At 48.9% G+C, this 14,322-nt stretch overlaps 1 protein-coding gene across 1 annotated transcript in view; it reads left to right on the forward strand.

Moving 5' to 3' along the window:
- Positions 1–3,187: 3,187 nt before the first annotated feature.
- LOC144824343 (stereocilin-like) overlaps positions 3,188–14,322 on the forward strand; it is a 107,988-nt gene continuing 96,853 nt past the window's right edge. Inside the window, exons 1-2 of the mRNA XM_078683460.1 lie at positions 3,188–3,655; positions 14,114–14,181. Of these exons, the coding sequence (XP_078539586.1) occupies positions 3,188–3,655; positions 14,114–14,181 (536 nt within the window). The remainder of the gene's footprint in view (positions 3,656–14,113; positions 14,182–14,322) is intronic.

The raw sequence follows: 14,322 nt of genomic DNA on the forward strand, positions 1-14,322 counted from the left end.
AATGTGCCTCTTCTTACTACTTATGACTTTTCAAATCTCTGTGGAGGCTTCGACGATTAAGGCAAAGTTATGGGTGATGTGGCCTTAGATGAATTACGGGCATTGCCCTCTGAAACAAGGTCAACAAAGGCTATTTGTTGACAGATCCATTTAAAGTATTTGGAAGTCATTGTGGATCAGAAGGTCTGTGTACTGAGCAGGCCTTTGATGAATCTTCCATTATTTTTAGAGCAGCTGTAGGATACTGTGCAGTAATTCTTTAAGAACCAGAGGTGTGCGCAATCCATAATAGGGAAGCACAAAGCCACACACAAAAATATACATTTCATTTACAGACAGCAACCCAAATGGTACATCCTTTGGTCTAATAAGAGACAAGTCTGGTCCACATTCAGTAAAGGAAATAATTGTAGACCCTGCTTTTGGGTTGACCGTTTTCAGAGGCCTCCGGTTGCGGAGGACTCGGCGGAGTATGTGAAAAATAAAATGATAATAAAATTCTTATACTATCTTTTTATTTTTCATATGCTGCCTCCTAGCAGTTGGGCGACGCTCATCCGCCATTATGGAGGAGCCGCCCATCTGATTTCTTAGCATCAAATGCATCCTCGCATCCATCTAGTATATATAGTACTAAATGCAGAATTACTCTTCTTGCATAATTCTGTGTAATCTCGTGGAATTTTCTAGGTAATTCCGTGTGATTAAGCTACATGGAATTACGATTGTTACACCTACCCAAAGTTATAACATGCCTGAGGAAGATTACTCCCTGAACTGAGTGGTGCCAGTAAAGGACTTTTTAGTGGCATGAGCTAAACTGCAAAGTTGTTGTTTTTTTAAACATCTTTTTTATTGATAACTCTCAGTAAGTTCAGTTCAAAAGACCTTTATTCGAATTTCTTAAAATTCATAAAAGTACCGATCATAGTAGCAACACACAATAATAATATATATACATACAAATGATAAATATAACATATGACATTGAATTCCATACAGTGACAATACAATGTGCATCAAATCATTATACTACGTTTCCATTATGACACAAATAAAACTGATTACTATATTCAGGGATTTTCCATCGTTTTGCGTGCTTGTATAGCCAATCTTAAGAAAGAACTGGTACGGAAAGTTAATTCATCACTGTCCAGAGCAATTAACATACTATATGAGTCTTTAAGTGACAATGGTCTGGATTTTTTAAAATACGGAGTTAAAAACCATTTAATAAGTTTGAGATAAAATTTACAGAAAAATAAAAAGTGCAAATCATCCTGTATGCTCACACCATCACATGGACATAAAGAAGAATCAGCACTATGGCAATATCCCAATGGAAAAGACAACATAAATTTTACAGTGCCTGCCCTTAGACGGAACAGTAATGATCGCTCCCAGCCGGTCATGGGCAGGGAGAGGTAGGGCGGCAAAGTTTGACTACACAATCCGTTTCCTATATATTTCCTAACACTTGATTTTTGTGATTCGCTTCTTAGCCTTTCACTATTATAAAGTGCATATAGTGCATGTTTGACCTCAACTTTGTCCTTTGATTCTATTGTCGTGGGATCGGTAAACAAAGTACCTCTGTCAACTTCATTGAGTGATTTTGATACTTCCGAGAGCCATGGAATCTTCATTCCGTGTACACAACTTAAGCAATCTTTTATAATATTTTGTGTAAGAGCAGCAGCATCATTCCTCCAGATTCTAATCCAGAAAAGTGCTGGTCTTGCTCTAATAAAATCACTTATGTGTGGAAGATTTAATTCATTGTGACAAATAAAATTGGGTGAGGAGATCGGTACGCCCAACACTTTCCTGCAAAAGCGATTTTCCTCCCTTTGAATGCAGAGGCTGTTTCCTGATCCCCATACCTCTGCTCCATACGTGGCAACAGGTGAGCACTGTAATTTAAAAATCTTTAAAATAGGGGCGTGGCTACGCGGGCGACAATGGTGGACGCAGCTTGCTGAAGCTCCCACCGGCCCGTTCTTTATCCGACCATTAATCCGAGCTTCCAGACCCGTTTTGTTCCCCAAACAGCTGACGAGCAGTGCAGTGGGCAGGAGGTATCGCCCGGTGTGTTCTTTGGTGCTCCTGGTCTGCTGGTGGAGCAGGAAACCGAGGCGGCAGTCTGCGGCCTGGTCCCCCGGGTAAAGCCGGGACCTCGAGTTTTGCGCTCCCCGGCCGGGGAGTCGAAGTGCCGACCTGCATTGGTCCGTCCCCCGGGGGCTGGCGGAATCCTTCTTCCGGGCGGAGGGAAAGGCTGCTGGAGGGGCCCTCTGGCTGTGGTGGGTGCCCGCTTTGACGTGTGGAAGGGGCAGCAGTGAGACGAGGCCTACGTCGGAGCTGCAGGACCGGGCCCTCGATTTTCAGGACCTCCGACCTTGCCGGCAGTGAAGTGGTGGGGGCGATTCGGCCGAGCCGGCAGACCATTCGGCTGCCGGACAGACCCTGAGTGGCGGCGACTCCAGGGCGCAGCGGCTGGACGCTGGTCGGCGTCGCGCAATTTTGGGACACACCTAGTGCACCTGGGGAGAATAGTGGCCTACATCCTTGCCGGTAAGCCGGGACCTGGGTTCTCGTGCTCTCCCGGTGCTGGCTGCTGGCGGAGCTGACGTGGACCACTGGAGGTGTCTGAGTGCCCCCGTGCCTGTGGAGGTGGTGGTTGGTCGGGGGGGGCACCGCTGAGCTGCCTGCTGCAGTGACCTGCTGGACTTACCACGTTTGGGTGTACAGACCCTGCCTAAGACGGCGGGTGGGCCACGTTCGACCTCCCCTGGACTATCCTTGGCGGGGCTGGTGGTGTGGCGGTCGTGACGCCCTGGGTCCTGTGGGACCGGAGACTCCAAAGTGACCCGCTGTGTGCCCCGCGAAACCATTGGGGGCAGGGGAGTGAGGGACTCGGCCTGGTGATCGGCTCCAGTAACCCTTGGCTGGGGGCCGCCTCCTCTTCGGGGGCCGTGGGACCACGGACAGATCCGCTCTTTGGTGGAGCCCCTCCCCCCCTCTCCTCTGTAGAGCCTCCTGATACAGAACTCTACACCTTCACGCAGCTATGACTAGGGGAGGTGGCGGCCCGCCCAAGCAAGGGCCTATAGATAAATTTACCGGACCCAGTGGAGGGTCTGGGGTTCCCGGTGGGAGTGGAGGAGCTGGACCGGACAACGCGGCACTCATGGCGGCAATTACCCAGTCCAGGGACATGCTGGATGCAAAGATCGGGGCAATGGGTGCAGACGTGACCCTGCTGCGACAGGACCTACGGAACGCGGTGGAGAGAATTACTGAGACGGAGTCGAGGATCTCGGTGGTCGAAGATGAAGTGGGATCATTGAAACGCAAAATGACCGCGATGGCGCACGTTCAGAAGGCTCTTGCGACCCGAGTGGAGGATGCGGAAGGTCGCGCACGAAGGAACAACCTCCGCTTTGTTGGCTTTCCGGAACGGTGCGAAAAGGACAATATGGAGCGGTTTCTAACCGGATGGCTGGAGAGCTGGCTCCCCGAGGGGGCGCTTTCCACCTGCTTTGTGATTGAACGTGCGCATCGTGCGTTAACGCAGCGACCACCGGAGGGAGAACGGCCCCGAGCTGTTATCGCCAGACTGTTAAACTATCATGATCGGGATGTGATTCTGCGTGAGGCGAGGGCCAGAGACTCCATCGTGTATGAGAATCGAAAGATCATGATCTTCCCTGACTATACCAGGTTAGTGCAGCAGCAGCGTCGCTCATTCTTGGATGCTAAGGCTAAACTGCGTGGATTGAAGATCCAATACTCCCTGCTGTACCCGGCCCGCCTGCGGGTTGTTTATCAGTCCCGAACCCATTTCTTCGACTCTCCCGAGGATGTCTTCAGGTGGACTAACGAGTCTGTGCAGATCAGGCCCCATGCCCAGCCGGGTCTCAATCCTGATGCCCCTGGAGGTTCGTCACAGGAGCGGAGGGGCCAACCGCCCCGTACGGGCAGGCAGCGGAGGTCCAGGTCGAGGAAGAGATCCGCCTCAGCCAGTGTGACTCGTACTACTGAGACTGGGGTGTCCGACTTCTCCGAAGATAATTCGTGAGCCCAAGGGTGATACTGTGCCGTTGTGGTGCGCTTGGGCGGCCGGAGGGTCCGTGGCTGGGACCCGTTCCGAGGAGGGTGGGCGATGTCCATGATGCTTGTTCTTGTTCTTGGGGACGGTTTACTTGTAATGATGGTGGAAGATAGGGATCTGGGAGTGCCTAGATAGGGCCTCCGACTACCATGCACAGTGGGTGTTGGTTAGGGGTAGGGTGGGAAGTGCGGTCTTTAAGGGGTGTTGGGATCCATTGGTATGGTTGGTCCTGGGCCCTCTGTTTTGGGCTCGGGCGGCCCATGCCGCGACAGATACTTCTATGTTCTCTGAGGTATTGGGGTGGGGGGTGTTGGGAGCAGGGGTTGGGGGTAGGCCATGTTGGGATAGTGATGACTGAAACAGTAGGGTGTGTTGGAGTAGTTCCTGTAGTTGTTTGGGGGATCGGGGGTGGGAGGGGTGGGAGAAGGCACGTGCTGTTTGTTGAAGACCTGGAAGTACTACACGGTGGGTGGCGATGGCATGGGGGGCCGTCATGTTGGACCTCGATTGACTATGGCTGACTCGCCTCGCGGACTCCCCCGGGAGTCCCTACGAATAATCACTTGGAATGTCAGGGGGATGCTGGATGTAATTAAAAGGGGGGCAGTTTTGCGGTGGGGTAAGAGGGAAGCTGCTGATGTACTCCTGCTCCAAGAAACTCACATGATGGGCTCTAAGGTACTCAGCTTGCAGAGATTCGGATATCATCAGGTCTTTCATGCGGGTTTTGTCAGGGGCTCTCGGGGTGTTGCTATACTGGTACATCGTAGAGTTGCATACGTTCATGAGAAGCAGTGGGCGGATTCTCAAGGTCGCTATATATTCATCAAGGGCACGGTGGGCATGGAACCGGTTGTGTTTGGTAGTGTGTATGCCCCCCCCTCTGCAGTGGGCCCTTTCCGAGAAGCTGTTTGCGGTGTGGGATGACATTCCGGAGTCCTTGGCGGTGATTGGAGGTGATTGGAATGAGGTGATGGATGTACATGTGGACCGCCAGAGGAAGCAGGGAGTTCTTGCTGGCCCTTCTTCAAGTTCCCCTACCCGGTTGCAGGCCATGGTTGAGGGATTAGGATGGGTGGATGTATGGCGACATCTGCATCTGACAGCGCGCGAATACACTTATGTCTCTGCTGTGCATGGCTCGTTCTCGAGGCTGGATTATATGTTTATGCCTGCCGTCTGTCTGAGTAGGGTACGTAGCGCTGCGATACTTCCGAGGGGGCTCTCTGATCACTCCCCTGTTTCAGTCACGATCGACCTGCTTACGAAGAAGCAACCTTTCAGGTGGAGGATGTCTGCGTGGCATCTCCAACAGCCCTCTTATGTCCAACACCTGCGGGAAGCTGTTGCACATTACTGGCGAGACAACCTGGTGGAGGATATGGACGTTGTGGTAGCTTGGGAAGCCATGAAACCTACTATAAGGGGGGTGGATATTGCTTGGTGCGCTGAAGCCCGCCGTAAACATCGGGAGTCGACCACTACGGCTGCCAAACTCGTGGAGGACCTGGAGCGGCGGAGTCGGGGAGGAGGGGACGAGGTAGCGGTACGGCTGCTTCTCCAGGCGCAGCAGTCCTATGCCACTCTCTTGATGGATGAGGCTAAACAGGCGTGGCTGGCCACGCGGAGCAGGGTATACCAGTGGGGGGACAAGTCCAGTGCCATGCTCCATAGGTTGTGTCAGCGGCGTCTCCAGCCGATTACACTGCCGGGCCTCATTGGCGAGGACGGCGTGACGATTACGGAGCCGGCCGAACTTGCGGCGAGTTTCGCCGATTACTTTCGGTCACAGTATGCCCCAAACGATAGTCTAAGCGCTGAAGATGTGGCTAAATTCATTGACGACTTGCCCCCTCGGGCGGTGTCTGATGAAGCCAGACGGGACCTAGATGCTCCGCTTACGGCGGAGGAGCTTGGGGAGGCGCTGGGCCAACTTAATGTTGGTAAAGCTCCAGGCCCGAACGGCTACCCATGTGAATTCTTTAAGAAATTCCAGCTTCTCCTTGGGACCCATTACCGGTCTACTCTGGAGGCGGCACGGGAGCGGGGCAGATTGCCACCTGACTGGTGCCATGCCGAAATCGTGGTTTTTCAAAAACCTGGCAAGCCTCCAGACAGACATGACTCGTATCGCCCCATTTCGTTATTGAATATAGAAGCCAAGATTCTAGCAAAGGCGTTGGCGAACCGCCTACTCCCCTATATGGTGGATTTGGTCCACCCGGACCAAGCAGGCTTTATGCCACATCGGGCGACGCGGCACAATATCCGGCGAGCGCAGGCGGCGGTGGACGCGATGGGGGTTCTGGGAGAGGAGGCGGCTTTGTTATTAGCAGACATCCATAAGGCGTTTGATTCCGTCAGCTGGACGTACCTTTTCGCGCTCCTGTCTCGTCTCAACCTGGGTCCTGTGCTCCTATCGTACATCTCGCTGCTGTATACAGATGTCACGGCGTCTGTTAGGGTTGCTGGGGCCACATCGGAGGTATTTTCCATCGGACGGGGGACCCGTCAGGGGTGCCCGTTGTCCCCGTACTTGTTTGCGCTGGCTATGGAGCCCCTAGCGTCTTGGGTTCGCATAGACGCACAGCTCCGGGGCTTTGTATGGTCTGAAACCCTTGTGGATAGGATTGCCTTGTATGCGGATGACGTCCTCTTCTTTATTACTGACTTGGACCGCTCTGGGCCCCGAGTGTTAGAAATAATGAGAATTTTTGGTGAGGTCTCGGGTCTTAGCTTGAGCTTAGGCAAGTCTACCCTCTGGGTGCTGGGAGGCGAGGTGGAGGTGGGCCTCTGGGCGTCGGGCTTACGGCGGGCGACCGACGGTCTGCAATATTTAGGGGTGTTCCTTTCAGAATCCGCCAGTGTTACGTGGGAGCGTAATATCGTGCCTGTGTGGGTTAAGGTTCAGGAGGATGTTAAAACTTGGTCTCGGATGCCCTTAACCATTTTTGGCAAATCGGCAATATTCAAGATGGTGGCTCTTCCCCGTCTATTGTACCAATTACAGAACTACCCCCACCCCATCCCTCCCCAGTGGTTTCGACAGGTTAATTCTGCCCTAGGTCGCTTCCTGTGGGCCGGGGGCGCAGCCAGAGTGGCCTTGAAGACGTGCTTCCTCTCCACGTATTGTGGAGGTTTGGCCACCCCAGATCTGTTGTCATATTATCAGGCCTCGCAGCTGCTAGTACTCAATGAGTGGTGGTATGGCGACAGAGGGGACCCGGCGTACGCCCTGGAGCGCTCCTTGATGGGTGACCGTACATTGCACACGGTGCTATACTCGGCCCGGCTGCGGCGGGCACTGCCATGCGTCTCGAGGGTAGTCTTCGCTGTGTGGCGGCAGGCGTTACGCCGCATGGGTTGGTGGGGTAGGCTAACCGCTGAGACACCGCTGTGGCATAATGGACAACTCCCCAGTCTGATGACCCTTCCGGGATTCGATGGCTGGGACGCAGTTGGGATATCGACGTTGGGACAGGTCATGTCCGGGACTACTCTTAAGTCCTTCCAGGATCTTAGCGCTGAGTTCAGTATGCCCCAGACCCAGTTTTTTCGCTATTTGCAATTCCGGCACGCACTCACGCCCAGTGTCGCGAACCTCGACTCGCTCCCTGAGTTTAGCCCCATTGAAGCTAAGGTATTCATGGGGGACCTTGGGGACAAGAAGATCTCTCGCATTTATCAGACGATGGTGACCCACTGCTCTTCTACCTTACTGCCTTTGAAGGCAGCTTGGGAGGCTGACATAGGCCCCCTGGATGAAGATGACTGGAGGGAGGCCCTAGAGTCCCCGCGCGGAACCGCGATAGCGATGCGGCTTCGCCTCATCCAATTCAAGTACCTTCATAGGGCTTATTATACACGAGAAAGGCTCTGGAGGGCTGGTCTGATTGGCTCGTCGGAATGTCTGCGGTGTGGCGCGGCTGTGGGTACATTGCTGCATACGGTGTGGTCATGCCCTAGATTGATTGGATTCTGGAGGGGCGTATGGAATTGCTTGTCTGAGGTCTTGGGGTGGGACCTCCCGCGCACCCACCGGTTGGGTTTACTCCATATACTCGAGGGCGTGGGTGGTAACATCTACAAGCGCCACTTATTACTGCTGGGCTTAATAGTGGCCAAAAGAGATCTAGCCAGAGCGTGGAAGAGTGTCCGGGCCCCCCCCCTGTGTGCATGGAAGGCTGGTTTGGATTTTTATATGGGATTGGAACGACCTGTGTTTGAGGCGAGGGGCTGCCCCAATAAGCATTTTAAGATCTGGAAGAGATGGGCGGAATACAGGGGACTGCTCCTTGATCCCCCGGAGGTGCACGAGGAAGAGTTATAGGCGGTGGTACCTGAGTGCCTCCTTGCTATGTCATGCCTTACGACCGATGTTATTTTGTGTCTACAGCACGTGCATAGGGTTAGGGTGGGATAAGGGGTGGGTAGTGGGGGAGTTGGGCAATGGGAGTTGGTGGGGGGGGACAGGGGTAGGGGAGGGGGATCCATACTTTGTTTTCTTCTTCTTTTCCTTGGTTTTATTATGATGTATGTACACTATGCTGTAATGTGTGGTGGCGCTCTCCTGATTGTGGAGAACCACGACTTTTGCTCTGCTTTAACTCTTGTGAAAAAAAAAAATTTGTTGTGAAAAAAAAATCTTTAAAATAGCCTTAGTGGCACCAATTCTCTTTGGGCGAGGGAGACTCAAAACAGAGTTGTTGGCTTTCGAGAACTTGCTTGTGGCGTGGGCCAAATGCCCACTCCACGAGCCGTTCGCAGCGAAAACCAACCCTAAATAAGGAAATTTAGGGACAGATTCCAATTTATCTGTGCCTAACTGGATGGTATTGAGTTTCCTTTTGCCTGGGCCACAGGACATAATAAAAGATTTTTTTTAATTTACCCTCAGGTCCAAATCCCCCATAAAATTTACAAAACTGTTTACAAGCAGACTAAGAGCATTAGGGGTGCGGGCCATAAGCACCGCGTCGTCTGCGTATAAAAGCACTGGAAGTGGTTTCCCTAAAATAACTGGAACATCTGTAGTGACTTTTTTCAGGCAGGTGGATAAGCCAATAATATAGATGATGAACAGCAGGGGTGCTAAAACGCACCCCTGTCTCACCCCCCTTCCTATATCAATGGCTCCTGATACCTCTCCACCCATCCCAATACGTACCCGTGCTTTCAGGTCAGTATGGAGATAGGCTAAGAAACTTACAAGGGTATTATCAAGACCATTGATTAAAAGGATAGACCAAAGCTTCGATCTATTCACAAGATCGAAAGCGGATGAGAGATCCATAAACGCGAGATAGGTGGGGGAGGAGCGGGCAACACTATATTTATCAATTATCAATTTTAAATTTAAGCATTGCTCCACTGTTCCTACCCCACTACGGAACCCCATCTGACAAGGGTCTAAAAAGTCAGTGTCAATTGCCCATTCCAGTACTCTGTGGTATATTATGCGACCCAACACTTTTAACGTGTTATCCAAAAGGGAGATAGGGCGATAATTTGCAGGGTCAGACCTGTCTCCCTTTTTATAGATTGGAACAATAATGCTGGTTGCCCATGTGGTCGGCATGCCTGTTTTTGGGAGGCTGTTGAAAATATTAAGAAATATGGGTGTCCACAGATCAACGTCATATTTAATAATATCAATGGGCAGGCCATCGGGTCCGGGCGCCTTATTTCCCAGACTTTCTTTTATAGCTAATTTAACTTCATGTTCCAAAATTTGTAAACCACCTAATTGACCAAAAATAAGAGGAGAATGCTCCTCTGGGGGGGCAGCATAAATTCTGGAAAAATGGGTCTCCCAAGCTGCGCTTGTTATATTACAACTGATTTGGTTGAGCTTCTTTCCCATTTCCCTCGTTTTTCTAACAGCTGACCAAAACGGGCCACTGCCGCCCAAGTTTGCGCTGATTACCAGAGAGTCCCATTGTTCAGAAAGCAAATTAGACTTCCGTTCAGATATTTTAGCTTTGTAATTTTTCCTAGCTAATTGAACGGTGGCTTTACACCTTGGATTTATAGAGAGAGCCTTTCTTAATTCTCTATTTGCCAAGGAGCAAGATGAATCAAACCACCTTGGCTCTTTGCCTTCCTTGGGTAATGGAACTGACAAAAGAGTTTTAATGGTTGAGCACAAAACTTCAAAATCAGCAATTAGTTGGTCATGATTGTCGCTTGGGAACAAACAAGAATCAATCAAATGTGGATGTAGCGTTTGTATGCTATCTAGAATAGCCCCGCAATCCACTCCCCTCCATTTTAAACGAAGGCCATCAATTGATGGAGTAATGTCCCTTGCACCATTTAGATTCGCAAAAATCGGACTTGGAGCAAGATCCAAAATTACAACCAATGGATTATGGTCGCTAAGGGGTGTTTGTACCACAGAAGTTTTAACTATACAATCTGTTAACAGTGGTGACGTAAATACATAATCAATGGTGGAGCTAGTGTCCCTACCAATAAACGTTGGAACATAAGGGGAATCAGGATTATGTCCTATTCTCAAAGCATCGGCTAGGTCAAATTCAGTGAGTAATTTGGACAATTCTGAACCCCTGCGTTCCGCTGGATCGGAAAAGATCTGATTTTCAGATCTAACACTCACTGCTAATTTTGCATTGAAAACACCCCCTATTAAAATACCTGATTTGTTGTCTACTGAAAGGGAACATTCCAATTTACTTAAAACCTTGGATAGTGCCATAAAGTTCTTATTCGGTACATTATAAAAATCATTATTGTAAAAATTGATTAAATAAACTGTGGTCTTTGACTTCAACTTATATTCAAGAAACTGGATATTGGGATTAACAGGACCATCATTCTGCAGGTTTCTAATTGTGCCGCCTGCAAGGATCTTAATCCCAACAAATAGGCCACCCACTCCTCGGCCAAAACTCGGTTTGGGTGAAGTCAGGCTGAAACAGTGATAGCCCTCAATATACAAATTGCCAACTGCCCATGTTTCTTGAAACATAAGAATATCCGCATCATTAATTATCTCAATCCATGCAGGGTCCAGTAACTTAGATTCCAGTCCTGCAACATTCCAATTTAGGATTGATAATTCATGGATATTACGACATTTGCCTGGCCTTACCCCAGCACTCCCTGCTTCCTCAAGAGTCGTGTTAACAGCAACAGGGAGATTACAATTAGCAGGCACCGATTCCATAATTTCCAATGTGCCATTCAAAACCTGATGGTCTGTGGCTGATACTGGGTGTCCCTCTTGTATACTAACTGTGGCTTGGCTAGGAATATCCATGTTAGGCATTATAACCAGTCAATCCTGTTCATCTAAATTAGAGAAATATTCAAATCGATTATGTGTGGGAATGTTGAATATTGACCTTACTTCAGTTATCGGCTGGAACTGATGATGGTCAAGAGCAGGATAAGACATATCTCTATAGTTATATTGGTGCATGTTTGAGAATTGAAAATGATGCGGGGAATGGGAAAGGGGTACTGACATTGGGATCTGGTTCCGCCAATTGTGGCCATTCAAGTGGCCAGAATCCTGATTTTGTAAAAAGAGCGGTGATTTGATCCTCGCACCAAAATTCAAATCTTGATGAGTGGTGATGGGATGGTTCATCATAACTTGTTTTGGGGGTATCAGGTGTCTGTAAAAATAGCCTAGTGGAAGGAGTGTGGTGTTGAATTCATGTGTTGAGGGTAATGGGGCACTTGCTAGGGTTTTCTCTGCCCATTGTGGGTTCTTAAAATTAATTGTAACACAATCACCCTCAAACTTTTTTCTAAGTGGGCCTATCCAACCCATTCTCTGGGTATTAATAATCTCCCTTGCACCCTCTATGGGAAAATTGCAGTTTGCAATTAACCAATGTAAGGTTTTGTTTTTAAGGGATATAGGAGTTTCCTCTTGGTCCTTCCTTAATTTAGAAACATTAACTAGAACAAGGACATAAGCCCCGCATTCTGGCGTAAGGTTGATACGGGAGGGAGCATGTCTAGTTGTTTTTCGCAACGGTTGGACCAAGGTGGAGGCATTTACGAGGTTCGAAAGGTGGCCCGCCATAGGCACACTAGTCTGTTTGGTATTCTGATCCTTCCTTATGACTGAGGCTGCATTGTTACAATTAGCTATTGGTTGGCTAACACTTATCCCCTTCGGGGGAACTGGGGGTGGTTTAGGTGTAATAACTATGTTTGTAGTTAATGCTTGAGAGGTGTTAAGTACGGGACCCACTGTTTTGGTGGAAGTAGATTTAGTTATATCATTTACAGCATTTATTGTGGATAGGCTCTTGATAGGAATAATTAGTTCAGCTATTTGCTTTTCTATCCGGGTGAGCCTGCTTTCAATGGGGGATAGATAGATGCTGAGAAGTTCACCCAATTTTGCCAACATAAAGTCAGTTACTGCTGCAGTGTTGTCATTTGTTTTACCATCCTTTACTTCTATCCCACCCTGCTGCTCCTCCTCTCTTTCTTCATCCTCGTCACCCGTAGTATTCTCCTTAGCCCTGCTTGTGTTAGGGTTGGATTTAGAATTTACATCGCTCCCAGTTTGGTTTTGTTTACTGACCTTTGAGGGTTGAGGCTTAAGTGCGTGTTGTTTTTGTTGTAATTTTTGAATGGCGCCCTCACGTCTGCCCCTTAATTCCCTCGTGTTTTCTGCTGATATAATTTCGAGGGTGGGGGTCATATGTAAATCCGGGGTCTTCTCTAAATCCATGCTAATATCTGTGTCGGTGTCAGAGTCTATCAGGGGAATAGAGGCGGATAGATTTACCTCATTAGGGATGGTGTGTATATCGACACACGCGTGTAATAAGGGTCTAATATTGGCAGGCAAGACCTGGACAGGTGTAGTAGCAGAGGCAATAAGTCCCAGGGACGAACGTTTGGCGTGGGCAAGATCTTGTGAAACCCTACGTTCAAGAAGAGATATACCCTGGTTTATAGCATCATTGGCCTTGATGATAAAGTTATCAATAGGGCCAGTTTTGGAGCTGCCCCCAGCAGCTGCTGTTCTACTACGACTCCCCCTTGGAGACATGATGACAGTAGGTGGTAGTGAACTGAGCCTATCACGGAGAATAATCAAACTTAGAGACTTGTTAGGCTCTTCAATATACGACTACACAAATACCCATATACCTGGGGCAAGTTATAAGTAGCCACACGATCTCTAATTCAAGTCACAACAAATGACTAGTAATCAATATGTTCATACTCCCAGTCCAAATGTTAATCAATTGGGTCCATAATCCTTAGTCCTCAATGCAACTACCCGAACTCAAAGTCAGAGTTGTCAAATACCTTGGAGTAGATGATAACTCTCAGTACATATTTTCACAACCCTGCATCAGCTGTTGTTGTCGTTCCCCTGAGAGACAGCACTCCTTATCTTCATATACATTCTATGCCCGCCTTAACAGTCCCTTGTAACGTACATAGTATTTTAAATTCCTCTGTCCGTATTCCACCGCCCCCATATTTTGTCCCATTTTTGTGGGCACTGGGCACCCTCTGGCTGCATAAGTTACCTTCTCGGCCCCTGAGCACCAGTCTATATCATCTTCTCAGTCTCTAATATCCGGTGGTCTGGATGCCCCCGCCCACCCCCTGCCACTATTCCGTTTTGCCACTATAACCGCATAGCTGCAAAGTTGATCATGTGAAAAGAGGCTTTAAACCTGAGAACCTTCAAAGGTGTAATTTATTTTGCTTTACATTTACATATATTAAATGTATAACAGCAAGAGAGAATTCTTGCATGTTGAGCTCTAAGGTTTGTGGTAAGCAGAATCACCCAGCACATTTGCTAGATGTGAATCCTTACTGACAACACCAACAAATTCGAAGTGTATCCAATTTTTCCTGTAAAAAGTATATTTGGGCATGACCTTGATTTAACCTCAGCCAGGGGATCATACGAGGGGATTCGAGAGGTGCATCTCGGGGAGAACCTTTGTCTCTGTTTCTAAAATGGCTTCATTTTGTTCCCTTTTATAGACAAAACTTCTGTACCGGGAAGCTGTTAAGTCGCGGATGAGAGATAAGATGCAGCAGGCATCATTTCAGTAAGTCATCACTGCACAATAGAACACTCATCAGGCATCATTTCAGTAAATTGTACCTGCACAATAAAACATCTGACTGGCATCATTTCAGTAACTTACTTAGGGAACAGCCAGCAGGCACTCTAGGAAGGTAGGGTCCGT

This window comes from Lissotriton helveticus, chromosome 3_1 (genome assembly GCF_964261635.1).
Source record: "Lissotriton helveticus chromosome 3_1, aLisHel1.1, whole genome shotgun sequence".
NCBI classification, from domain to species: domain Eukaryota; kingdom Metazoa; phylum Chordata; class Amphibia; order Caudata; family Salamandridae; genus Lissotriton; species Lissotriton helveticus.